The sequence below is a fragment of the Anopheles gambiae genome, chromosome 2, assembly GCF_943734735.2.
Source record: "Anopheles gambiae chromosome 2, idAnoGambNW_F1_1, whole genome shotgun sequence".
Lineage (NCBI taxonomy): Eukaryota > Metazoa > Arthropoda > Insecta > Diptera > Culicidae > Anopheles > Anopheles gambiae.
Window position 1 is genome coordinate 51,520,496 of NC_064601.1, and position 22,863 is coordinate 51,543,358.

Here is a 22,863-nt window from a genome sequence, read left to right on the forward strand (position 1 = left end):
TTCCCCATTGCACATGTTGTGTATTATTTATCGCTTTTATTCGATTTTTGTATCCAATCGAGATTAATATTATGATGAGAAACGGTATTATTAAATTATAAAAAAAACTAAAGCTACTTTACCAGCTTAGTTCTAAGCCAATTAATGACTCTCAGGCTTAATTTTCGATCGATACTTCTGATTTTTACTTCGAGAATTAGCTGCTGTACATATATTTTCTTCAGGGATTCTCCAAACAGCCCGAAATCGTAGCTTAGACATCTTTTTCGAGATAAATGCCAATTTAATACAAGTCATTAGTTTTTGGCAGACTTCACACATACACAAAAGTCCAGTGTATTCTGTTTGACTGCCAAGTTCGTAATTTTCCTTATTCCATTTCCTAAAACGCTATAACATTTTTTGTCTATTTTTGTCGAAATCAGCAGCCAGCAAGCGCACGTCTAAGCCGCGAGATAAAAAAAAGAAAACGTCCAACAGTAAAATTCCTACTGTACTGTTACTGTAGTTGGGGTTGCTGGTTTCTCTAATTATGTTCACTAGTCCCGAATTCGAACTGATCAAAGGATTCCCCTTACAAAAATCATATAATATACTACATAAGACCCTAAAACGTCACTATTGTAATATTAAAACTAAAGGTAAACTGTACATCCCTTTTCCCTGCATTACCATATTGCTGTTTAGTAATCGTCATCGTAGCCATAGTAATCATCATCGTCCCCGGTGTTAAGCATGTCAGCCAGGGATTTGTGTTCCGGTTCTGGTTCAGGTTCCGGTTCCACATCGCCCTCCTCATCGTAGTCATCGATGGTGTCTGCAACAATAATAAAAAGAATCGTTAGCATCAAAGACATGACCCCAGCAACATCATCTCTGCATAAGTAGCCCAATGTCAATGCTACCCGACAGAGCATCCTACACACGCTGCCTGCCTGCTTACCTTGACCAGTTTTGGTCGTCCCATCTTCCGTAACTTTGGCCGTCTCGTCGTCGTCCGCACCCGCCGACGACACGACTGGCAGCGTTGCCTGAGCCGTATGCTTCTTCCTCGACGAGGCCCCAAAGTTTGGTGTAGGTTTCAAATTGCTTCTACCGGCCGCATCAGCTACCGGCGCATCGAACGGTTTCTTTTCCTGCTTGATACCACGCACTGGTGATAACAATGGGCTGCTGCTGCTGTTGGTGGGATTTATCTCTCCCTTTATTTCACTCTTCGCCTCCACCGGTAGGGCTGTTAGTGCGGAAGTGGTCGCTGCTGCCGTGGAACCGGCTCCATCACCATCCGTTAACGTTTTCAGTATGTCATAGTTAATCTTGCTCGATATTTTCTTCTCCTGCAGTATCATCTCGATCGCCTCGCGGGCCGATGGCGATGGGCCAAACATCTTTTTCTTCACATTGCGCCGCTTCTTCTTTTCCGGCTTGCCTTCCTCGCGCTCCTTCGCCAGCCGTTCCTCCTTTATCTTCATATCCTTCAGATACTCTTCGTTCAGCTTCTCCCACTGCATGTTCTTCGTTCGTGCTTCCTCCTCCGTCATTATGTACCCATTGATTTCATCATCGTCCAAATCTTCGGTCAATAGTTCACCCTCTCCGACATCACCTTCCGGCAGGAATGAACCGCTGCCCAGCTCTTCACCAGCCGGACGCTCCTTCTCGGTGTTCGCACAGATAGCTCGCAGGTCCGGGCGCATACCTTCCGGGATAAATGATTTGCTACTGTTTGCGCTGTTCTTCTCCCGACCACCACCACCACCACCACCACTGCCCGGTGTTTCCTCCTTCAAACACTCGGTTATTACATCCATCGTGGACTCTTCTATAAACTGACCCGTCTCCTGCAACTCGTCAAAGTCCACATTCTTTACCTTGCGCTTCTTCCCCAGCCGGGTCATTTCGCGATCGAGCGCAGCATCGATTTCCGCCTGCAGTTGGTTAAACTCCGTCGTTTGCTCTTCCAGCTTCTGGAGGCGCTCTTTGTCCCGCTTGCGGGCAGCCTTGAATGCGGGCGGATCCTGCTCCGCCTCGAGATCGACCGCCATAAACTCGTCCACCGTTAGGGCGCTGCTGGGCGTTTCGCCAAACTCAAACAGCCGCTTGCGCAGCGTAGATTCGTGGATCTTGACGATGCGTACGATGTCGTTCGGTGTGCGGCTAAAATCGTGCATCCGGGCGGCTAGCAGCAGGGCGGCCCCGCACAACCCCGAAGGACGCCGGCCCGAGTGTATGGAATCCTTCTTCATGCGCTGCACCAAGCGTTGCGCCGTCATTGACACTTCGTGCGTTTTCTCCTTAAATTCCAGCTTGTTTGCGTAGCGCATGATGTAAATGCAGGGATCTAAAATGACGACAGCAAAAAAGGAAAGGAAACGAATTTAATATTTCGTTATGTATGGGTGCAATATGATTGAATTCTCTTCAAGGTTATGACCATGGCCATGATTGCTCGGTTCAATCAAAGGCTACAGTACAAGGAAGCGAGTTTACTACAGCCAGCGGAAGATTGGTTATAAAAAGGAACTGTAAATTTTCAGCTTCGTAGTGTAAAAAAGATACATTGGTGCATTTATTGAGCGAATTGTTTTATTTTCAGTAGCACCATTACCGTATCTGATCGTATCAAACTTTTTCGAATATTTTTGCTGTTGTAATTTTTAAACAAATTTAGTACAAAAGTAATTACTCAACTAGTAGAACAAAACAGACGATATTTTATACCTCTGCCTTTGCGAGATTTATGTAACACGAGCAACAGAAGAGAAAAAACACACAAGAAAACCCCCCCTTCAAAGGCGCAAATGCTAAAACCTAATGCCCTCAAACCGGTTCAATTGAACCGGGAAAGTAAAAGTAACTCTTTCATCTATGGCTGCATCTATAAAGCCGACAGCATAATAATCCATGCACCGGTGGAAGCGAGCACGACCAGTTCTCATGCAATGATGCAGTTCACAGCCCAAGCTAGTTCCTGTTTGCAACCACCCACCTTCATACACTGCTCTACCAACTCAATGGTACATTTCTATTCCGGTGTGAATGCAAAAAACAAAAAACAACAGCTTTAAAATTAGCAAGCCACCATTTGTTGCTTCTCTCAAAATTGCTCCGGTGTTTGGCAATTCACTCTTTATTGTTCAGCTGACTTTAAAATCGCAACGATTACTACATGGGCCACACCACGTTCGAGTGATCGATCAGCTGTGGCCGTCACATTTTCAGCTTCGTTGCCAAATATATTCTCCATCCGTGGCCACTAGCTAGGCCGCCAGGCAGGCAGGCAGATCATCGGAAATACTCACAACAACCACACACACACCCAACAAACCCTCAATAGAATATGATTATAAATGTTGCGAAACATTTCCTAACACCACCCAGCGGCTTTCATATCGATACGTGTGATGTTTACATTCGCACAAGGTTAACAAAAATTTAGATTCAAATTAAAGCGTCCATCCGAGTTAAACCGCACCGGAGACACGGTCGTGCTGCAACGGAAACGATAATCGAACATAACCGGCGCACTACCACCAACACGAACGGTGACAAACATCCATAGCGATCGTACCTTTTGCAGATCGTGACCCTTGTCTCCTCCGTTCTGGTCATACTTTCGCCTTCCCATGCAGAAAGAAACATTAAACAGAAAAGAGCGTACAGGAGGGGGGAGAAGAGCATCTAAAGGCTGTGCAATTTAATGCAATCTTGTTGCAACACTATGTGCAAATGCAGTGCCATCATCTTTTCCGTCTCTTTTTCTCCGTCGTGCCATCACCGTAACAGAATGAAAATATTGGCCCCGCGCGTCTGCATGATCGCCGAAAACCGATCGCCACGCCAAAACAATCCTCCCAACAACACTCCCCGGCGCGGGGAGCATTAAAAGGTAGCAGACGGTGGGGATTCATACCCCCCCCCCCCCCCACCAACACTTCCACAAGTTGTACATGTGCGCGTGTGTACGGCGGCTGTTGTTGTTTGTTTTGGGTAGGGGATGCAAAAACACGCCAACGGAAAGCACCGGCCAGCGGCTGCTGCGTTGCTAATCGTTGCCAGCAGCAGCAGCACCAGCAGCACCAGCAGCAACATTCGAAGCGGCGACTGCTCAGTTTGATTTCAGTATCGAAGGGAAGCGAACGTGTGGGATGGTGCTGCCTCGCCATCAAGCGCGCAAGAGGTGTGTTGGTGTGTGTAAAAGAACGTTCGTGTAAATAATAGTGGCCGATTTTAGAACGATCTGTGAGTAAAATACTTGTTCTGTGTAAACTCATCCTGGAAATATGGAAGAAAGACAAAAAGCATCGTACAGTGGTGAAGTGAGCGTCAATATGAGCGAACTAGGTTGCAAGTGATGTTGCGGAGCGTTACATTACACCATCATCATTAAACGCCATTAAATCATGATTAAATCATGAAATCATTTGGATGGATTTTTACATACATAAAAACGGAAGAAAAACCTTCCCCAACGACGTGATGAATCACATAAAACGCTCCTACACATTCGCAGACCCATGTGTGCGTGTGCAAGGCCCTGAGAGCTGTGGGCGCCAGAGACCTTCAAAACTGCGACACACCACAGAGCCAGATGGTGTGTGCGGCAAAAATGCGAGCGAAGATCAAAAACCTGCTGCTACGAAAAATACAAGCAGCTGACCGTGAAATGGATAGGGGCATTGCCAAAAAGGCGCAGCGCGCTACAGCTTTCTTACCAACTTCGGCCGCTCAACTTGGCACTTAGCTCGTAAATAACAGCTAGGATAGTCGGTGGCTTGGTTGGGAGGGTTTAGTCAAATTCTAGGTTTAGTGAAGCACCGTGTTATCAAAGAAACGGATGTAGCGACCGCTTTCATGTTTGCACATTGCTTAAACACAATCGAACACTAAATAACTTGATGCGGAGCACTCCGATCTAGGGAATCCATTGCAACTTCTACCGCTCTGGCCAAAGGTGTGGATTTTTTAACGAAGCAAGTTTATTAAAACCTCACGACACATCGTCGAAACATCGGGGCCACACTAAACCCTTCTCGCCCTATGCCTCTGTCTGTGGCGGCATTAGGTTCGTTGCTCCACGACGGTTGACAAACTGTGTCAGTAGCTGGTGGTGACTGACCATCATGGTGACGGGGGCAGCCGTTCTCAGCTGGCGACAATTAACCCGGCAAACGGGGACATTCTTCGAGATGGTTCTGCTGTCCGGGGCGAATGGTGAACGAGTTCTAGAACACCCCCTGTTGTCTTGCACCGCGCCATGGCCTCGTTGTACTACCCCCGCGTTGGTTGTTTTTACTTGCGCTAATCGAAAGGAAATCGTGTCTGTCACACTTATTAATCGACGACGGAATGGTGCTAAGGAGAAATCGGTTTTCCGTCCGTGGTAACGCTCTGCGACGCAAATTATGCGACAGTAGTGCCGGTCTTCTTGCCGTAGTCACACACGGCTGACTTTACGCACATTAAACAAACGAAGGGCAAAACGTGTTTCATTAACCACTACTTTTACTCATCATCTTTAAATATAGTTGTGTGTGCGTGTGTGTGTGTGTGTGTTTTAGAATGACATAGTTTCCGAAACCATGCTTGGCTACTCCTTTTATACGGTGTTGGATTACAAGCACATCTCATCGTTCGCTTGGTTTGCGACTGTCTGCATGCACGCCAAACAAAGAACTTCAACAAGCGACGAACCCGCCTGTATGTTCTTACTCTCTCGCCAACCGGCACACGAACAGCGAATCGGGCTAGCGGCGTTGACAAAACGGTATTTTTGCCCCAGAAGCGCTCAAAAAAATGCGATACCATCCCAAATTCGGCAATACTCTCCCTTGCGTGAAGCGGGAGGGTTGTCCCCAAGGGGAGCGCAACCTTCCTTCAGGTGGTATCTACATTGCGAGCGTTTTTTTTTCCTTCTGTATTCAGTAGTGCCCCCCGTGATGTCTGTCCACCCAACATCATGCATAGGCCAAAGTGTAGAAGGAACAAAAAAAAACCTCAGATCTTGTCCTTCAGGCGTCAGCGAGCAATTCGTAGATGTGTGTTTTCTCATCGCTCTCTTTCGCCTATCCACCTTCTTTTCTTTTACTGCAGCGGCCGCGGCAACACACACTTTACGGTTCATATTATTTTTATTTTTTTCTTCATAACATAATTTTCAACTTCTACTGTGGCTGCGTAGCCACACGCACCCCTGCCACTTACCCGGTCCACTCCGTCCGATGGCCTTGGGAGATGGAGGAATGCCGAGCGCTGCTGCTGCTGCTGCTGCTGATCTCGCTAGCGCTGGCTTACGGACACGTCTTTTAACCTTGCCACGAGCCAAACCGTCATGTCAAAGTCAACCATCAGTGAGCGATAAAGGTCAGCAGCAGCAGCAGCGGCAACACGGGACAGCACGACGACGATCGCCATTCATTTTTTTGGGCAGATTTAAAATAACATTTCGCTGGAGGTCCCAACCCTGTGTCCCCCTGTTGAAACTCCTTCGCGAGTGTAGTGTAACGGTTGCACACATTCTCTTGTCTCTTCTCAGCTGATCGTCAGTAGGCCGGTAGGCGAGGTTGTTGACTGACTGGTGGCGCACTTAATCGATGCTAGAAAGCATTCCCAAACAAAATCACCCCGAAAAAAAAGTATGTGGACACACACACAAACACTAACACACACGCACATACAGTGCGATGATTGATGGTAAGCGATTTGGCATTGGTTGAAGTTGCAGCATGCATGACAGCTTGTTGCCCACGTGCTTTCGGCATTTCACCAGAAACAAACCTCCTCAAAAATAGTTAAAATTGAGTGGTACTTTTTAGACGAGAGAGAGAGAGAGAGAGAGAGAGAGAGAGAGAGAGAGAGAGAGAGAGAGAGAGCGAGAACATATGCAATCGAGGAGATTTCTTCATCGAACCGAACAACTCCATGCCTATACTTATTAAGCAATAAAACGCTTTTTGCCCAAAAATAACCAGAAGCAGTTTGATTAAAAACCCCTTCAATGCTTTCATTTTCTGGTGCAATTTCAAAACCAGCATAGGAATGCGTTCCTGGATTCTAAATGGAGCATTAACTACCCATTGACGCATTGTCGGATTACGCTTCGCTTGGGAGCGCAACCAGCAGCCCAATCTTATGCAATCGATTTCCGTGCTGCGCATGCAACTCAATTACATCCCTCACCCGCTACCCTGAACGATTCACGTACACACCACGTCAACGATCAACTAACGATCCCTTTTGCGTGATCGCCTACTACCGCCGTTTGGGCGTAGCTACCTACCACCCACCGCATTTCCCCGGCTGAAACCCAAACCCTATCTGTTTGGCGATGCGTACGCAAAGCACACATATTTTCATAACATTTAACGGTTTTTACGTGCTGCACGTCGTGCTGCAACATTGCGTCGTTGCAGTGTCGGTAGGTAAGGTGGCAACCGGTGCTCGGTACCTTTCCTTCCATCATCGAGTGTCATCGTGGGTTAAACAATCACTTGCCGCATTTCCCCTTTGTCTCTTCCTCACTCTACACTTTCGATTGCAATGGCTGGCCAGTCTGGGCTGACGATCAAATGGGACGCAGGATCCCTAGCCGGAGGATCGACGAGGGAGGGCAATTTGTCTCAGAGACATCTCCACCAAGTTAACGTGTTTGTCTGAACCGCAACGGTGGTTAGTGCGGAGTTTGAACCGTAAAGTAGGTTTGAGCATCATCTTGGAAAGCTCACACGCGCCCGAACGTGCTGGAATATTAGAGAAATTGCACAATGTCCATACACACTCGCTGCAATTGTCGCCAGCTGGAGTAACAACCGGTTGCATAATCTGTGCCGCCGACCCAGCCAGCCAGCTTGTCGAGCATATTAATGCAAGTTAGTTGGTCGATTGTCTCTTTCTTCCCCAAAGCCATGGGCGCCCGTATCAAACACATACCCGCAAACACACTAGTTTAGTAGTACGGGACACACACTGGTGCGGCGGCGCATTAAATCGACCGCGTAAAACGTATGGCGATTAATCTTGCAACAGACTGTGCGCACTGGTTTCTACTACCGCACTCGAAAAGGGACCGGTTTGCTCTCGGTTTGCATTGGAGTTGGCGGTTGCAATACCTTCTGGAAGGTAGGGTGTTGGCCGTCTAGATGTTGCCGCTGCCCGCTGCCGGAAGTAGGAAGCGATGTGTAAAGTAAACATACTTGCATCGCAACCACACACACACTTGGAAACCATGTACAGAGCTGGGATGGATATGATGTACGCCCGTGAACTTTGGTGAAGATGAACGACAACACTCCTATTCGCTTCTATCTCCGATCGAATGTTGTTCTTCCGGGCGGTTGACTTTGAAGTAATTACTATGCATTGCGACATGTAAAAAGTATTACAACACATGCTTGTTGTATGCCTCCGTAGATACGATCAATTTCTGCATCGAACACATCTTTTTGAAAAAAGTCTCCGTTTCCTGAAACGTTCTCGTTTCAAAACACGTTTCTGTGAGAATATCGGTATTGATTGAACGTACATGTGTTTGATGGATTGCCAAATCCACCGATGAAATAGAATTGTAGTTTTTCGTATCGTTATTTATGAACAAAACCGAAAAGTCATCATATTTCACAGCGATGCAATTACACATAGTGCAAAACATATAAAGTTGCTTTCGATCATTTGATTGTGTATTATTTGAATTTTGTAGCAAAACATTGTGCATTTTGTTTAAGTGTTGAAAACTGTACACGGAAAACAAATTTCTATTTCATATCCATATTAATTTGGGTAAAAAGAAAAGAACATTCCTACTTCTCCCTTCTTCGACGCAACAACCGTCAAGGCCTTCCTGCCTATATCACTAACGAGCCTGGTTATCATTTTCTTAATAACTACCCACAGTAGGATAACCAGTGACAGGGAACTGTGCCGATGTACAGTCGTTAACTCGCACGACTTAACAACATGCCCAGTCGTGGGTTCAACCCTCGTATTGGCTGTCCTCCCGCAGCACGGACTGACTATCCGGCTGCATGTTACTTATTAAGTCTCGAAAGCCTGTTCAGGTATTCCCCGATATGCGCTATACTCGAAATACGCGATTTCTCAATACGCTTTTTTCTAAATTTAACAGTTCTTTGGGCAAATTGTACTAATTTGACACATCGAATGTCAAATGCAAAATAAAATCCATTTTGGTCGAATTTGAAAAACCATTTTAAAAGGTATAAAATTACAATCTTCAGGTGAAATCAGATCAACTAATTTAGTGGCTAAGACCTACTATTGCAAGCAAAATTATTCGAGATATTCGAGATACACTATTGCATCCGGTCCGCATTAATAGCGTATATCGGGGAATACCTGTATAGCCGTCAAGAAGAAGAAGAATAAGAAGAAAAATAGTCAGTCCTACGGTATGGGGATACGGTCCATACGGAGCATATTAAACCCATCACGGACTGGTTGGCAGGCAAGTCGAGCGAGTTGTGGTACCCACGAGATCGACCAAAGAAAATTAGTCACTTAAGTAATACTTCAGCACAAAACTCAAGATTTGCAATGGTTTTTAAAGTTTTTTTTAGTTCGTCTCTTGTTTATTGTTTCCCACACGTGTTTTAGATGTCGAATAGCAAACTCTTCAAGACTAAATATTATTTTTAGCCGAAGGGTTTTTTTAATTGCAAATGTTTCAAGATTCAAAAAAGTAATTCAAGTAAAACGACGAAACATATAAAACATAGCGATCAACCATCAATCAATGAGGATCTAATGATACCACAAAAAATATGCTACCAAATGTATACCCACGAATCGCTCGTACACCATTTTCAGTATGTTGTTGATGTACAGGCATACATTCAATCATTACCACAATCGCAAACAGAATGCAAACCCACAATGGAAAAGCAACCGATAAGAGATAAGTGAGAATTAAGCTTAGGGACAACAAATCCCCGCCCGGAGAAGCGAGCGCCCGCTGCACATTAGAACTTAGCGATGTAAACCATCGGACAATCGCGAAGTGTACCTAAACCACCAACGGGGACCAAACATGACCGAACCCGTATCGTAACCGTCTTATCTTCCGCTGCGCACTGGGGCGTACGGTTTTAATGCGCACCGACCATATCTCAGTCGGGCAGAGGTCAACTTATCGCTGCTGGAAGAGCCAAGGTAGGACACGACGGCATTGGGGCATTGGAATTCAACCCCGCGCCATTCCATTTCTGCTCCACGCATTGAGCCAAGACACGCTTTTCGTGGTAGAATTTTGACCCCCAATCGGCATCGTGTCGCCGCGCGTCTTGTGTGCCTTTCAACGACGCTTAACTGGACACCCAGTATGGATCGAATTATAGTGTGTTGGCTCGCACCTTTGAGAACCGATCCAACAAAGTGTGTGAGTGCGGTGGTAGATGGGCAGTGAACTGAATTGCTTTCTCCGTTTTCTCCGTCATAAATACCGCCAAAGTGCACCACAACCATCATCGTCAACAACAATAACAGCAACAACAGCATGTGTACCAATTGATTATAAGCAATCGTTTAGCCGTGACAGTTGCCTTTCCTACCGTCTCTGTGCACCCTCACAAACAAACGCCACAGGACTCCGCTGCCACCGAGCGCACCCCAACGCATCCCCATGCTCGCCCGCTCTCCCGCTCAAGCGGACACAGTGCGCTGGACATTATAACCAGGTCAAATTGAGCTCCATTAGCGGTTCTATATCGCGGCTGACACACAATTGCTTCCCTTTGCTCAGCACCTCACCCATATCACTCGTCTGTGTGTGTGTGTGGATGTGTTCCCTCATTCACAATGCCATTACTTATTCATTGTCAGCTTGCAAATTTAGCTTTGGTTCTGGCCGTGCATGGGGCGACAAAACGTGGGGTTGGTGTGCGGCGCGGGCAGAAGGGAAACACAGAGAGAGAGAGCGCGGGTTAACGATTCCACCGGGCGCAGCGAAACGAATGCAATAGTAGCGGGCAAGCAGGCAGCAGCAGTCGTCGTCGTCGCCGTGTCCAAGTCGGCGTCGCCAAGGATAAACATGCAGCGGGTGGCGGGTTGCGGAAACGCAGGGAGGACAACGCATTTGTTATTGTTTTGCTGGTTTGATTAAGTAAAGTGCTACCGTGCAACCCCGTACAGGTGTTTTTTGGTACCTGTTGGCTGCGATATTGAGGTGGGGGGTCACATTCACGTGTTAATACTGATGTATGTGTGTGTGTGTGTTTGGTTTGTTTATCTATTTTGTTGCAGTGACCACGCGCAAGCCTTCATAGAAATCGGAATATTAATTTAATCTTTTTTCTTCTTCTTTCGCTATCGTTTCAGTTCTAAACAACAGCCTTAAATAGTGCCTTTGTCACACTTTGCCCATTAGCACAACACTGTGTGCCAGGGTGATGCTAACGTAAAGTGCCTTCAGGGTTTGAAAACGGGACACACTTACCCCATGTACGGGAAGACTAAAAGTGGGAAAAAGTCGGAACTTCACCGTTCACATGAAACAAGCGTGATAGTGCAGTGCCATTGTCGTCCAGATTATTACACTCTGTTCAAACGCCTGCCACTACTACTACAGGCAGGCAGGGTAGCTGTGCATTTACTCGAGCGATAAGCGCACATCCGCGCGCGCACCCATCGCTGACCAACACAGAACCATTTGCACCATACTTTTATGGATGTTTGAATTGATGCGTGTACCCATTCGTGCGCTTGGATTATTCTCTCTCTCTCTCTCTCTCTCTCTCTCTCTCTCTGTCAAGGAGCTTTTAAGTAAGCCAAAGTCGCAACAACAAAGAAACAAAACAAAACAATGCTAATCCGGTAATGGTTTTGCTTGGCTGAAATAAACCAATCATCATCTTGTGTGTCGTGAATTGCACAGTGTGTTCCACAAGTGTTTTCAGCGCGCTCCCTCAGATCTGTGATGCACACGGTCGCGCAAAATTGGTTGCAAATTAACATCCCATGCGCACTGTGCATGTGTTAGAACAAAGCGCGGCAGCCGCGATATAGCTCGTGTCGTGATCGTGCAGTGGTTTTGAGTGAAGAGCCGCGGGCGAGGGCGCGCGCGCGTGTGTGTGTCGGTGCAAGTGTGAGGACCCGCAGTGCGCACCATGGTGGACATAGGAATGGTAGAGATAGGACTGCAGGACGAGTCTCTAGTCGATCACATCGGTCGGCAGGTGCTGCACTGGATCGTCGGCTACTCCACCGCCTGGTACGCAACGCTCAGCCATTGCGATCTGGTCGACAACTTCAAGAAGGTGGACTCGGGCGCTAAAATACTGCTGCAAGGGCTCGGCGTCAAGACGGGCCACAACGACGACGAGGACGACGACGAGGCAGAGTACGGCGAGGAGGAGTACGACGAGGTGGTGCAGGAAGGTGGAGCGGAGGGCGAGGTTCGACGTGTCGTACGGCAGCGGCGCAGGATACGCCGGGCGGCCGCCCGTGGCTTCGTCAATCGATACCATCCGCTGGTCGAGTACGGCGAGCGAAACTTTGAGAATTTAATGCTGGCCGACCTGATGGAGAACTGCGAACGAGGAATTCCGAGTAAGTGGCCTATTTTCTTTTTTATCATAATTTTCCCGAGCAAGGGGATGGAGGGAGGGAAAGGTGTGTCTATTATGTGTGTGTGTGTTTCTATGAGTTGTGCGTCGTAATTGGGAAAGAGTAATTTTATCAAGCAGATCGATAGAGCCATTATCCCAATGACGTTACCCGATCATTGCATCAGCAAACAAATAATTGTATTATTACTTTTTTATTTGAGCCAAACGTTAAAATGGAACCAAAGATTTTAAATTGTGTGCTGAGCTTATACATTGTTTCAACAATTCCATTGGATAAATTTTCCCTTTCGATTGCATGTCCCTTTGTGTGGCGTGTGTCTGTCGTCTGAGAAAGTTTTTCAAATATGTATGGTGTTTACCTTTCACACATGAATCACCGTCGAGCAATCGTCTTTTTACAAGCACCATGGTTGCCCATTGGTTCATTGATTAATTATTTTGCTTTATTGTAGCCGTAGCGCTTACCAGAAGCACGTGTGTGGAACGGTTCGTTCGGTGCATATTTTAAATCGAGCGACATTGAACGGACCATCCCCGGGGGCCATCCATTATTCATTCCGCGTGCAAACTAGTGTTGTCGCCTCGGCCCCAAAAGGTCAAGGTTGCGTTCCACTTTCGGGGCGAATCTTCTTTTTTCTATCATTTTATCGAACTATGCATTTTTGGGGTGGTTAAGCCGCCAAACAAGTTTTTACGCCGTTGACCACATGTTGACTGCCAAACTTTGAGCAATATTCATGGACAAACAGAGAGCTTTATTCCAATCTCTATACCAACAAAGTTTCGCATATATTGCAATAATGCGAAGTTGAATAGTGGAGTTTGCGGCTGATTTTATGATTAACGGCAATAAAAAATGATGCGGCAGGGCAGAGAACCAGCAGGTCGCACTGTAAACCGCTACGAAAGATAATCAAAACAAAACACCAACACCACACGCACACACACCAACAACAACATCAGGCACGCATGCGCACTCACACTTCATTGCATGGGGCTCGCTGCGTAGGCATAAAAGGGAAGCTACAAACAAAGTACATCTCCCTTCTCTCTCACTTTTTCGTTTGACATATGCCGTTGGTAATGTGTTGGTGTTGTCCAACTGCACAGGAATAGAGAGGGTGCTTCGGAGAAAATGCACTTACACCATTGTACGTTCGTTTTCATGTTTACAATTGCAATGGAGAATTCGAAGTGAAAATTTTACCTTTTTCATGTGTTTTCCCCTGAAGTTGATAATTTTTTTTTTATAAAACAAAAAATAACTTCAAAATGGACCGTAAAATATCGCAGAACCCTACATGACAAGTGATGTAAACAATGCCCTTTGCACGCACACACTCGAACGTTGCTACATTTTTATACGCTCCCGCTCTCTCAGTTGAGCGGGCGCTTCTCTCTCTTCAACAAACGCGTCGACGCGCACCTTCGCTGTCGTAGGAGTGTGCTGAAACTGCTGCCATAGATCGCCCCGAGCAAACGGGAAAACTAAGATGGCTGTCCGTGATGTGAAGTTCGTGTCGTGCTCCAGTAAGATGGGGTTGTGCGTTTTTTAAGAGCTCACAAACCAACGCAACGCAATCAGGCAGCGACACTGCTAAACAAATTCATCAAATCCGTGTGAGGTGCTACACAGAGTGTGAGAAGTAAATTGGATTATACCCCTCCCTGCACGAACGATTCGGCTGGTGAATCGACGACCCAACAAGTGCAACATCATAACGCTGATCTAATTCGCGTCTCGCCCCAACCGCAAGCGGAACGGACAAAAAAACCTCGCGAAGAAAATTGCTCGAAACGGAAGCGAGCCTGGAAGAAGCACGGCAGCTTGGTACTACTATGTCCAATCTGTACGCCAAAATATCGCAACGCCCAATGAAGAGAAATGAGGAGCAAATTTTTTCCGTCTTTCCGTACCACAACAGTAAGCTGATTTTCACTTTCCTGTTCTTTGGTGTTTAATGTTTAGCTTAAAAAATCATTCTTTGTCAAAATTGTCGTCATTTGAGGGTAATAGAAATTGAAAAAAACCCTTTCTTTCTTTGTTGCTTTACGAATGCTGAGTCCCCGATGCAGTCATTTGAGGGGAATGGAAGTTGAAGAATTTGTTCTTTTCCTTTTGCATGATGAAAGATGAGTCACCAATGCAGTTGCGGGGAAAAGAAAGCAAAAGGGCAATGTATCGAACGATGATGCTGCTGTCCTTTTTCCCTTCCATCGCGCTAGAACTATCGACCCGCAACAATGACAGCTTCGCGTAGCTATGCTGTTCGTATATGTGCGTGTGTGTGTTCGTCTGTGTGCATTTGTGTTTCTATGCCCCATTTGCTTGAGCGTGTTTCTGCAGCGGCTGGATTTTGCTAATCGCAGCTGGCGGTGCATTGTGACGTCATCGTCATCATCAACCCCATGACGATGTACTAGAATGCGCATAAAAGGGCCGATGTAGAATCGAGCCTGTCATTCTCAACCCCTTACCGAGACGGGCAACAGCACCGCAGACAAAACACGTTGTCTCCCCCTTCCACCCCGTTTCGAGTTTGGTGTTCACTCCCCCATTCCCCATACAATTGCTGCATCGTCTTGCGCGTCTCCTCCTTCTTGCCCTACTCGGCCATTTCGTGTGTGCCAATCTTCTGTGTGTGCTGTGGGTTTCAGTACTAAATGCTGTGCTTCATGCTTCATGTTTCGCCCCGTTGCAGTTGAGATGTTCAATGTGTTGGCCCCGTTCCATCAGAACAGTGCTGGTGCAGCTGGTGCCGGTGTCGCTGCCGCCGCTGCGGGTGGTCAGAACGTGCGGCTAGAGAACATGCAGGTGACGCAACCGTGCAGCGGACCGTCCTCGCCAACAATTGCATCGCCCGGTGCACTCAGTTCCACCTCGTTCTGTTTGGCCAACGGTGGCGGAATCGGGAGCGTCCTCGGCAGTGGTGGATGCAGCGTCATCTCCAGCACGACAGCAGCCGATACGGCGGACCCGAACTGGCAGGCCAACAAATCGACCGTACGCGAACGCAATGCCGCCATGTTCAATAACGAGCTGATGGCCGACATCCGGTTCATCGTCGGTTCCGACGGTAAGTTTAGGCAGACAAATGTCGCATCTCGGCATCTCTCTCCCTCCGGTTGCGTAATCAATGTACGAGTGAGATTATCATTAAGATTGTATGAGCATTGTTTTAATTACGTGTTGTGTGTATGTGTTTTTTCTCCCTTTGCTTTTCTTTTTCATCCGTGTGCAGAGCAAGTGCAAACGATTCCAGCCCACAAGTATGTACTAGCGACGGGAAGTTCCGTTTTCTACGCCATGTTCTATGGTGGGTTGGCCGAAAACAAGCAGGAAATTAAGGTACCGGATGTGGAGCCCGGTGCATTCCTGACGCTGCTGAAGTAAGTAGTCTTCTGTGCGCCAGTCATAGAAAACGACTCATTTGTCCCGTGCACTAAAAACCCGCAAATTATATCCCGCTTCAGGTATCTGTACTGTGATGAGATTCAGCTCGAAGCGGACAACGTGCTGGCAACGCTGTACGTCGCGAAAAAGTACATCGTACCACATCTGGCCCGGGCGTGCGTCAACTATCTGGAAACTAGTCTCACGGCGAAAAACGCCTGTCTGCTGCTGAGCCAGTCGCGCTTGTTCGAGGAACCGGAATTGATGCAGCGCTGCTGGGAAGTGATCGATGCGCAGGTATGTTGTGATAGTACTATCACCACCAACAACACCACCACCACCACCACCACCACTTTCGCCATCAGTAGCAATAATAGTAGATCCCGTAGCTATAGTACTAGCAGTAGCTTATTGCGCCCCGTAGATAGGCAAACCGTAGCATCCCTCAAAGTTGCGCTGGGTAACTGCAGCATCAGTATGCCCTCGTCGCCTACTAATCACGACGAAGAAGCAGCATGCTGTCGCTCGACGGGTGCGGTAACGCCGGACGACGAGGATGAAAGTTCTGGCTGCTCCTCTGCCTCGACGGCGATGTCTAGTGCCAGTAATAATGGCGCTGCCGCTGGTTGTGTGGCGACAGTAGCCTCCGTGCCGTTCTCCTTTATTCCAACAATGCAGGGAGAATCTCTATTGTAAGATGTAATAACAGAACTGCACGGAAAACCGTTGTTGCATGTCAAACACTATCACATTCCTCCAAACCGTAGATAGCGAAAACCCTTGCATCGCTTCCATGACCACATGGAAAGTCGTTTTACCACTTCTTCCCTTACTTCTCTTGGCCGGTTATTGTAATGCTACTAACGCTCGTGTCTATTCTAATCCTTTGTCTCGATGTGTAGCTGTTTCTATTCTCTGTATTCCTACTACGTGCCAATTGTCGAAAATCCCTCTTCAATTAATTCTTTATCTGTTTTTACACTTTTGTGATTACCTTCACCTTGCGCCTGTCTTCTTTCTTAACACTCTCTGATGCGCACACTTCTATAGATCACAAAAATGCATTGGCAATGGTATTTCTCCATTTCTGCTTACAGTTGTGTACTATAATTGTACACGAAATTTGCACAAAAAGAAATAGCTCAAGCCTCGAAATTCGCCTTGCCATCATGATGTGGAGGATTCATCAATATTTGTAGGTTCTTAACAAACCTGACAAACCTTTTATACATAAAGATAGCTTCATGCAAGCGAAATCCAATTTGCAAATGTAAAGTTTTAATTCACTACCTCCTGTGTATATTTTGATTAAGATAACAAATGTTGCATCTTGAACATCTTGATTTAACAAATACCCATTGCGCAATGCCATCATGCTTTAGGTGCTTATTAGAACACATAAGTGAAACTGCAATATTTTAAGTTGCTAGAATTGATATTATTCTTTCTGTTGATGCAATGTAGTAGGAATAGTTAGCCTCAGGATAGGGCTTTAATTCTCAGTCCACCCCGCGGACGTATCTGATTGTTGCGCTTTCGATGGGACCCGGATGGTTTTATTGTGTTTTATCATTTTGTTGTGTTGGGTTTGTGCCTCTCAATATCTCAATGTGTCTCTGTGGTTGTGAATTGTTTATGTTTTCTACTGTGGCCTGTGTGTATGTGGTGCGTGTGTGAGTGTGTATGTGTGAAAGTATATCTGTATGTAAGCGTAACCACATCGAACGTTTATCAGAAAATCCATCGGTGTTACATATCAATTTAGAGCTAAGCTAGGAGCAACCAATACAGCAGCGAGTAGGGACTGATGAATGATAAAGGATTTTGGCCAAGGAAGCAACACAACTAGGGCAGACAAGTTGATTGAGCTAGGCCAACATCGTAGGTATAGATCGTAAAGGTCACACCCAAAAGGAAGGTCGACGCGAACAGTGTAATAGTAATACTCAAATCAATCTCGAATTTATCTAAGTGTACCGATGTTGTGTCTCTAGTTGCTGAAGTTTATCTATTAAAGGGTCAAACGAATACTCTACTCAGTAACAGTTTGTGTAACGGCTAGGTTTTTACGCTAGGTTTTTTTTTTATTTCATAGAGAAGAATGCAAACTATTAATGAAAATGAATGAAAATGTAACAAACAACCAAAAATATTGCAGTTTCAATTATCCTATGTTCGGTCGCTCGCTGGGACGTGTCTTCGGTTTCGATTTCGTTGAATCTTCTTGAACTATTTTTGCGTAAAGTTGTTCGTATTTCAAATGCCCAATGAGTTGGGTGGCACTGTACTCTCTTCCTATGTATTATCCACGATTCTTTCTTTTATGGTAATAATGCACCTAAGCCTTATCCTCCCGCCCTCTCCAATTGTTGAAGCAAACATCACACTACCTACCTGCCATAGAAGCTGTGGGTCGTCTTCTGAGAGCGTGAAACCAACACCCCCACCCCCCCTTGTAAAAATGCTTTCATCATGGCCCGGCCCCCAAACGCTTTCCTTCGTCCAAGTTCTGTCCATCACAACACTTTCCTTCTTTTATTTTCCATTCTCACCCCGTAGGCAGAAATGGCCATCAAATCGGAAGGCTTTGTCGACATCGATCTGAAAACGTTTGAAACGATCCTCGCGCGAGAAACGCTCAACTGCAAGGAGATCCATCTGTTCGAGGCCGCTCTCAGCTGGGCCCATGCCGCCTGTACCAAAATGGATATCGAGCCGACCTCGTCCAACAAGCGACAGCTGCTCGGCCAGGCCCTGTACCTGATCCGCATCCCGACGATGACGCTCGAGGAGTTTGCCAACCGGGTCGCGCAGCTCGGCATACTGACCAACCAGGAGACAATCGACATATTTCTCAACTTTACCGCCAAAAACAAGCCGAAGCTTACCTTCCCGGTGAAGGCGCGGGCCGGCTTGAAGACACAAGTGTGCCATAGATTTGCGTCCTGTGCGTACCGGAGCAACCAGTGGCGCTACCGGGGTCGGTGCGATTCGATACAGTTCTCGGTCGACAAGCGCATCTTCATTGTCGGCTTTGGGCTGTACGGATCGTCAACGGGGGCGGCTGATTACGATGTAAAGATTGAGCTGAAGCGGCTCGGCCGCGTGCTGGCCGAAAACAGCACCAAGTTCTTCTCGGACGGTTCGAGCAACACGTTCCAGGTGTTCTTCGAAACGCCGATACAGATCGAGCCGGAATGTTTCTATACCGCCTCGGTCGTGCTGGACGGTACCGAGCTCAGCTTCTTCGGACAGGAAGGCATGAGCGAGGTGAGCGTCGGTACGGTCACCTTCCAGTTCCAGTGCTCGTCCGAGAGTACGAACGGGACGGGCGTGCAGGGCGGTCAGATACCGGAACTAATCTTTTACGGCCCAATGGGCGTCAGCCAGCAGAGCAGCATTATATCCGCCAGTGCGAGTAACAATACGATCAACAATAATCACACCGCTGCCGGGGGACATACGGCCGGAAAGCAGCCGAGCAATAATTCTGGTGGAAGCAGCAGCAACAGTGTACCTTCTACAACGACGACATCCTCCTCCTCCTCCTCCTCCTCTTCGGCGCATGGTGGTGGTCTCTTGCTAATGGGTGCCGGCGGCAGTTCGTCACCGTCAAACACCCACAGCAGTGACCGATCAAATGTAGCTCCGTTTGGAAACGGGGGCGACAATGATGGGGCATCAACGGCCAGCGCTAATGCTGCCGGAATAGCAAATTGGTTGCCGCCGTCGGTTGCAGGCGTGTCTGCTGGACAGCAACAGTTACTGGCAGGTACTGGCGAACCAACAGAATGAACTACCGTCACTAGCGGCGCTTTCCGAAACGAGAACAGAGATGTGCTTTGAAACAAAGATATAATTCATATGTAGTGTTTGCAGCGTCTATTCAGTCTGCTGTGCACAACAAGATGGTGTAAATCATAACGTTTGTGTAGAAATCTCAACGCACAGTAGCGAAACAAACATTACCAAGAAATGTCCACTGTGTTTTGCTCTAGGTGAGATGAGCTTGGGAAAATTAATTACTACATTATTCACACTTTTCCGTAGAAACAAAAAGAAAATTAACCTTATACACCCGCTTTGTAGCAGTCGCTTGACAGGGAAATAATTTTACTCAAATAGCATGTTAGTCCCTCGTCAGAGACAAAGATCGGGGTTTGATTCTTCTAGAGCTTTCGTCTTAGGTCTTCCAAACATTTTTGTTAGCTTGTTTTTTTTTGGCATTTTTACTATCTTTTCCCAAAAAAAAATTAGCAGAATTTCTTAACATTAGCATAGAGTGAAAGCAGCAATTTCTTTGGTAAGATGCAAAATGGTGACCATTGCATGGCCGCCCTTCGTTATGACTGAGATTTTTTTTAAGTTTTACCACACACACACAAATGCCCTCAACAAAATCTTACACTCCCCCCTTGCTTTTAATTTCGTAACATATACCAAGCAGCTATTCACGATCACAGACAGAGTAGACTTCCCAAAAAGGGATTTACGGTACAACGGGGTAGAAGTCAACACACAATCAGACCATCTTCAACCAGAAGTTGGTGAGCACAGGCGAATGTGGGACGAGAGAACAAAGAAAACGGTTTCCTTTTTAGCATGTAAGTGATACAGGAAGATAGAACTAAAGCATGGTAGGAACGGGAAATGTAAGAGTCAGCATCGTCAGCAATAGATAGCACATAGGCCCTGGGCGGAAGCGTACTCCAAACCCCTACTTGATAAAGGGAAATAGAGATGCCCGTCTCGGGCTACCGGATGTGCATGGGTGGCAAATTCCTTAAAATACCATAGCCAAGCAACTAAAAACATATTTTGCGCACGAATGTCGTTCATCTATATTTATGTTGTTATCATTTGGTTTTGTTTGGCACGAGGCAAAGCTTCATCGTTCAAATTCAGGTATCAAAAAATTAGACAAATTCGTTAAAGTTGGCATGCTTAAGTTAATCCCCAAGAGCATATGCGTTAACGTAAACAAAATTTAAGCATCAAAATTTTGCTCTGTTCGTTGGTTATTTTTTATGTTCAAACTTGAAATCGTTCCGTTTCCAGGGTATGCGAATTGTTTGCGGAAAATTGTTCGCAGTCCAATTCGCTGCGTTATGCTAGTGCCCTTAACTGACAAAAGAGAGAGAAAGAGAGAGAGAGTGTGTGTGCGATACTATAGTGGGGAAAGAATTTGAATATGCCATGCCGTGAAGGCACTGTCACAGACGATATTATTGAAATGCGCGATCAATATACTTATATATATATATTACAAATTTGAATCGATTACTGAATAAAATATCGTAGATGCAAACCAGGCGGTCTGTTATCGTGTTATTGGTACGTGTTTGAACATGAGAAAGGTCTCTCTTTGAAAATATACTCTTTGCAAGGGTACAATTAGAACCTATGGGGACCATTTCTCCTGCATCTCAAAACTAACAGATCTTTCCGATCGGGTGATAAAAGACTCTTTATCGAGGTTCTAACATGCCTTTAAGCATTTGATGGGAAAACAATGTCACGGCTGTCGCCCTCAGCGCTTCTACAATCGAATGACTGAATTGTTCCAATCACCACATCAACCGAAGCAAAATTCCCATCAATGAAGCGTAAATAATGTAATAATCGACCAGTAATGTACTCACCGATGGATGGAATATTGAGGCAAAGCGATTGAGAAAGTTTGAGGTAAGTTCTACCAAGCTCGTAGCAGCAAATCTGCAACACATCGCTTATGTCGATCAGCAAATCTAAAAACAGTGTGCATAGAAAGTAATCATCCTGGCTTCAAACAGTCCGGCCACACTACTTACGAGACGTTCCCTCCGTACGGCACGTGATGTAAACGCAGGCCGCATAGATGTGCGTATTGCGCCGGCCACGGGTCAGATTGCGTATCAGGGCCATCTTGAAGAAGTTGCAGGCCGTTTCGATGCAATGGTTGTTCAATCGCAGCTGGCTGCACAGGTGCGTAATACCCTGGCGAGCTTTACGCAGCGTAACCTCGCGCGATTCGGTTCCAGTGCTGACCTGAAACTTTCCATACTGCGTTGCACCGCCGCGCGAATCGGACGCCACGAACTGGCCGACCGCGCTTGCTGCACCGTGTGCATTCTCCTCGAACTGCACCTCCGATACGATGATGTTGTCCTCGAGCACCGACCCACAGTTCGTGCACACGGCGTCGCCCCGTGCATTGTCGACCTCGATATCGGCACTTCCACAATTGTTACACTTCCGTCCGGAGGACATTTTATCGGCGCTCTGCAAGCGACCGCAAATCCGCAATCCGCTACGGTTCGGCGAGGCGCAGGTCGGTGCGTTTTCTTTCGATACGTTTAGCGCTAATGCGATGCGAGGATTCTCCAGCAGGGTACGAAAAAACTGTGCAGTGCAGCTGTCAGTTCTAGGAAGCAAACAGGTAGGGCAGAAGAAGAAAGCAGTATCGCAGCTCGTAAACACGGCTTTTCCGTAAACAAACCGCTGTCATCTGCCCGGGAGATAATTTTGAGTTGACAGTTAGATGCAGTTTGATGCCTTTTGTGCCACCGTTTTGTGTTTTGCTGAGCCAGATTAAGCAAAAAGGAAAAAGGTGTTAATATGAAATTGTCTCTAAAAATCGAAATAAAAACGCAAGCATTCCTCCAAAAATAATAGTCATAATATTTTCTCTTTTTCATCGAGCATTTAATTGGTTCAAGTATTTTTTTGTTTTTGAAAGGCAGTACCGTTTCCAGAGCCTGGTTTTATTTACGACCATGTTTTAAGCATTACTTTTGTTTCGCATACATTCATTTATAAACACCCAAATGCGTCTACGTAGATGTGGAAAAGGTATGTGTGTTTACTTCATCAAACTCGGATTTACACAGATGCAATAGGATAGAATATTTC

General features: G+C 46.4%; 2 protein-coding genes across 10 annotated transcripts; one reads left to right on the forward strand and one right to left on the reverse strand.

Annotated features, from left to right (window-relative positions):
• Window positions 1–22,383, reverse strand: LOC1274077 (transcription factor IIIB 90 kDa subunit). The gene is made up of 4 exons (XM_313145.6): window positions 21,783–22,383; window positions 21,615–21,719; window positions 944–2,341; window positions 1–817 (listed from the first exon to the last, which is right to left on the reverse strand). Exons 1-4 carry the CDS (start codon window positions 22,219–22,221, stop codon window positions 684–686), a joined length of 2,076 nt encoding a protein of 691 aa, XP_313145.6. The 5' UTR covers window positions 22,222–22,383; the 3' UTR covers window positions 1–683.
• On the forward strand, window positions 4,097–21,283 carry LOC1274078 (BTB/POZ domain-containing protein 6-B). 9 transcript variants are annotated; one of them, XM_061643017.1, is made up of 6 exons: window positions 4,097–4,242; window positions 11,329–12,558; window positions 15,281–15,655; window positions 15,821–15,968; window positions 16,053–16,269; window positions 18,532–21,283. In XM_061643017.1, exons 2-6 carry the CDS (start codon window positions 12,117–12,119, stop codon window positions 19,765–19,767), a joined length of 2,418 nt encoding a protein of 805 aa, XP_061499001.1. In that variant the 5' UTR covers window positions 4,097–4,242; window positions 11,329–12,116; the 3' UTR covers window positions 19,768–21,283. The 9 variants fall into 9 exon arrangements, with proteins under 9 accessions (XP_061499001.1, XP_061499002.1, XP_061498996.1 ...); XM_061643018.1 differs by having other exon boundaries at window positions 4,098–4,180; XM_061643012.1 differs by lacking the exon at window positions 4,097–4,242 and adding an exon at window positions 10,158–11,176.
• Window positions 22,384–22,863: the final 480 nt, after the last annotated feature.